Source organism: Eimeria maxima, genomic scaffold (assembly GCF_000499605.1).
Source record: "Eimeria maxima Weybridge genomic scaffold, Emw_scaff2127, whole genome shotgun sequence".
Lineage (NCBI taxonomy): Eukaryota > Apicomplexa > Conoidasida > Eucoccidiorida > Eimeriidae > Eimeria > Eimeria maxima.
In genome coordinates, this window is record NW_013565002.1 from 1 (window position 1) to 4,274 (window position 4,274).

Here is a 4,274-nt window from a genome sequence, read left to right on the forward strand (position 1 = left end):
AATATATATATATATATATATATTGATAAATAAAGTGCATGACATTCATAAGAGCGCATGATAATATTACAAGCATATGAATGCATGCACAGATGCCGATAGGTAGATCAAAGTAGCCAGGGGGAACAAATTGATGACAAGAGAACAGCATATGCGCTAGCTTTTGTTTGCTCTTCTACGAGTCTGCTTTGGCTCGAATATGAAGTTACTCCTCTGTGCGTATTCGTTCACTGGTTGGGTCCGCCTACTTCTCCGTTGTCGTCGTGCTGGTTGGTGCTGGAATTCTTGTCTCCTCTGCTGTGTGGACCACTTCAAAGACACGGAACGAAAATAAGCTGCAATTCGTTTTTCTGTAGATTAACGTGCTGACAAGAGATGAGAATTGCAATCTGCTTCACCAAGCAGTCTGAAGTGCAGAGGTATGAAGGTTCTGGGGACAAAATCGTCAGTCTGGAGGCAATAATGTGGAGACGTCTGGAACATTCAATATATTTTAATGCAATATACTTTGAGTTTATCGCATGTCAATACGTGGGTAGTACATATATTAGCAGGGCGGACAGGTGGGAGCAGCCCTCCTCAAACCGCAGAACAGGAACTCCAGGTGGGTTACAGCTCCTTCTGCAAAGCAGCTACAGGAAAATGCTGTGATATTAAACTTATCTGTCTAAAATACGGAACGGCAAATTGTTTATTCATATCATTCTGCACACCCGGGGTAGACGAGGCGCCAGAGGGACTGCTGACCGAGCTTTGAGCGTTTATCCTCCAGATTCAGACGCCTGTACAATGGAAATTTGCATCATAAATTGGCTTAATTTAGTGAACTGAAATTCACCAGAAGTTTACACTCTCATAAACATTAGACAAGGCAGACTGCTGTGCCTGCACGACACGGTGGACCATCGGTTAACCGTGTGGCTGCTAGCGCTTGTGGCTTCTGAACTAGTGACAAATTTTGTCCCGGACGAAGCAGATTCTTTGTTTTAAATATTGAGAATATGCAAAGGTGCTCTACTAAAACAAGACTCAACCCATTATGGGCTGCTGCTCTTCTTGTTTCCGCTGCGACCACTACAGGCGCCCTTCGGGCACCTGTGGGCGGCTGGGGGGTACAACAGCAACGGAAGGAGCCAAATTTGGCAGCTGTGACTGATCTAGGTGCCTACCCGAAGTACAAAGGCGGGAGGATCGCTAATGAGTTAAACTTTATATCTTCCTTGCAGGTTGCGTCAGCAAGCGCTCAGCACGCAGAAGAAGACGAGCCCTCAGAAGGATCTGCAGCAGAAACTGCTGCCTCTCATGGGGAAAAGGAAAGGCACACAGAAAAGGAAAGCCACATGGAAGGAGAAGGGACGGAAGAAGAGAAACATGAAGAAGCTGGTCAACACGTGTCGGGTGGTAGCCAACTATCATCAGCTAAGGAACCACGAACTGCTACTGGAGCTCCGTTCCATGCAGTAGGGGAAACAGAGACAATAACTGGCACAAGTTCAGAGAAAGAGAAGGAAGAAGGCCTACATCCTGCAGGAAAGGAGTCAGCAGCAGAGCCTTCTGCAGCCCCTGAGGGAGCACCTGCAGAAGGAAGTGCAGTAGAAGCGGAAAGAGCGGCGATGCCCGTTCACCAGCACAAGGTAGCAGCAGCCAAACCAGGAGATATTGCTGCAGAAGGAGCCATACATAAACCAGAGCACACGGGAGAATCTAGGAAAACGACAGATGGAGCTGCTGGTTCTGCTCCTGTGCCACAAGCAGACAAGTTTGTGATGCAAATGAACTTTAGGCCATCCTTGGTAATTGGACGGGCTGAAGCTGACAGGACGGAGCGACATGTCATCAGAGACAATGAGGGGGCACCTTGGTTTGAAGTGACTGGCCCTCAAAGCCTCACAGTGCTCAACCTGAAGCCCGTACAAGGAGAAGAACTCCTACACTCGCTAGTCGCCACCACTATGCAGTCATGAGAAAGCAAAAGGACTGATATGTACAGCATAGCAGCACAAAGTGCCATCTGTGCATCTGTGGGGTCAGTAATATGCGCCTCTCAAGAAGTCTTCCCGGATTACGCGAGCATTGTGAGAAAAGTGAGGTATGCTCTTTAACTTTATACGCCTTTCCTCGTACGTGTATGGACATCTGTCTTGAGGTGCATGCACGAAAGTACACCAGAGAAATAATAGGCGAATTGCTTTTGCCCCCTGAACGTTTTTCGTGCCCCCGGCAAGATGTGGTGTTACTCCCCATTGAAGCACGCAAAACGAGCCTCCAAATACACTGTTTCAAATATATTCTTGTCCTATGCGACTACTTCAAGCGCAGGTGGCTGCCTCTCATTGCTAATCGAGGCAGCATCAGCAGAGACCACTGGCGGCTGTGTATGTCATCGTCTGTAGCAGCACAATGGAAAGGATGTTTCCTCGCTGTCTTTGTTTCGGGATGCAAAGGGCTTTAAAAATAGCCGCACAACCTTTCCTTAGCAAGACAAAATCAACCCGCATGCGCATGCATGCGCCAAACTGCGCGGCGGACAGAAAAGAAATTCAAAAGCTGCCTTACGCCCCTTCGACCAAGACCACAGTGTTTAGCGGAACGCAGACTAGCCCCCAGTAAAATATAATGTGAATAACACACATTCCGTGCAATACCCATAGACAATTTGAGGGGCGGGAACAATCCCTTTTGCCTCTATCTGTGCCTATCACTTTGCATCCGGTTGCTGGAATTCGTCGGCCTCGTCTGTGTCCTGTGCTTGCCCATCTCCTGGTATTTGCGTTATCTTCAGCCTGCCTGCCCATCCTATTCAGTTTTTGTTTTTCTGTGTTGATCCTCCCTCTTCTTCCTTACCTCCCCTTCACATATCTGCGGTGTTGTTCATGTGCGCCTCCTGCGCCTCCCACTTGCGCCGGTTCATCGCCTGTGCATACACCCACGACAAGTTCAACACGCGGCAGCAAACTGCAGTCTTCAAATGCACAGACCAAACATAACAAATATCAAAACGCACGACCTCCAGAGTGGCCTTTCCTTAACCCTCAACAGCTAGCTGCTTGATGTGCACAAGAGAGAATAGAACCGCTTGGGGACTCCCAGGATAGCTACCTAGTTAGCTGCGTAATGACACATTTAGGCCTGGCTTCGGATGCTTTAGGCGTCAATGAGGTAAATTTGGCGGCGTGGAGTGCGAACCCTTGTTTTTGTGTTTTCATATCTACCACATTCTCTGCGCAGCTAGCTATCTGGTGACCTGGCCTGCTAACTGGATTTCAAGCAACTAGCTGGGCTTGTGCCGATGCTTCTACACACCTTTAAGCGCTCCTCTTCGAACCCGTTGCCCCGCACAACTCCGTCCCACCGATACCCCGGCTTGATGCCAAAGCGGTTGGGCGGGCCGTCGTGGGGGCACGTGGGTCGCTCTGCACGCGCACCACAACCCACCACACTAGCTAGTTGCATAGCTGCCTATATCCAGCTAGACCGACCTAGCTCCACAATTAAGCTACCTTGCCAGACTCGTGTTGATGTGCCTAGCAAGCCGAACAACTTGCTAGCTGAAGCGGCCAGCTGATTGGTTGCTGGGAGAACTCGGTGGTAAGATAGACACAAGAAAATCCAACTAGCTAGCCAAGAAGGGGAGGCTAGCCGCCAGCACAGCGCACGAGAGGGAGGACCCTGCCAGCCCAAAACCAACGCAACCGGGAAAAGAGCAGACAGCAGCAACAGGCCTTTGCGATGTATTGCACCAAGTGTTATGTGGGAGACAGCTGGTACTGCGCTTTTGCTCCTTTTTTTTGCTCCTTAAAAATAGAGTATTCGAGCAGCTATCAGTGGCGGCCAGCAGCCGTGGGCAAATTGTGTTGAAGTGTATAGGGAAATTTGCCTGTTTTGCTGTTGCTTTGCGTGTCTTCCTCTTGGTGTTCTTTTCTGTACTTCTTGAACGAGGGGGCCCTGGACAGGGGATCGTCCCACCTTTCTCTTGCCCGTAGCTCTGCGTCATCTTCTTCATCGATATCATATCTACAAAGCAGCAGAAAAGTAAACAAAAGCAGACAGAGACATGTGTGAGATCCCAACACACCTTCATAAAATTCCCCCAAAGCACCTTTGCATGTATATAAGATATAAAATAATTATATATATGCAAATATATAATAGATAGTAATATTCATACATGTATATAGTATGTCTGCAATAAGTATATATCTATGTCAGCTTATACTATAACTACTATATATATACTATATCTACAGAACTATATATATATATATATATATATA

The 4,274-nt window shown here is 47.9% G+C and overlaps 2 protein-coding genes across 2 annotated transcripts; one reads left to right on the forward strand and one right to left on the reverse strand.

Moving 5' to 3' along the window:
* Positions 1-1,001: 1,001 nt before the first annotated feature.
* Positions 1,002-1,964, forward strand: EMWEY_00057360 (hypothetical protein, conserved; the record flags this gene model as incomplete). Its single annotated transcript, XM_013480609.1, has 1 exon — positions 1,002-1,964. The coding sequence occupies one exon, from the start codon at positions 1,002-1,004 to the stop codon at positions 1,962-1,964; it is 963 nt and encodes a 320-aa protein (XP_013336063.1).
* An 887-nt stretch (positions 1,965-2,851) lies between these two features.
* EMWEY_00057370 (hypothetical protein) lies at positions 2,852-3,994 on the reverse strand (the record flags this gene model as incomplete). The annotated part of the gene is made up of 3 exons (XM_013480610.1): positions 2,852-2,914; positions 3,304-3,413; positions 3,967-3,994. The coding sequence occupies 3 exons, from the start codon at positions 3,992-3,994 to the stop codon at positions 2,852-2,854; spliced, it is 201 nt and encodes a 66-aa protein (XP_013336064.1).
* Positions 3,995-4,274: the final 280 nt, after the last annotated feature.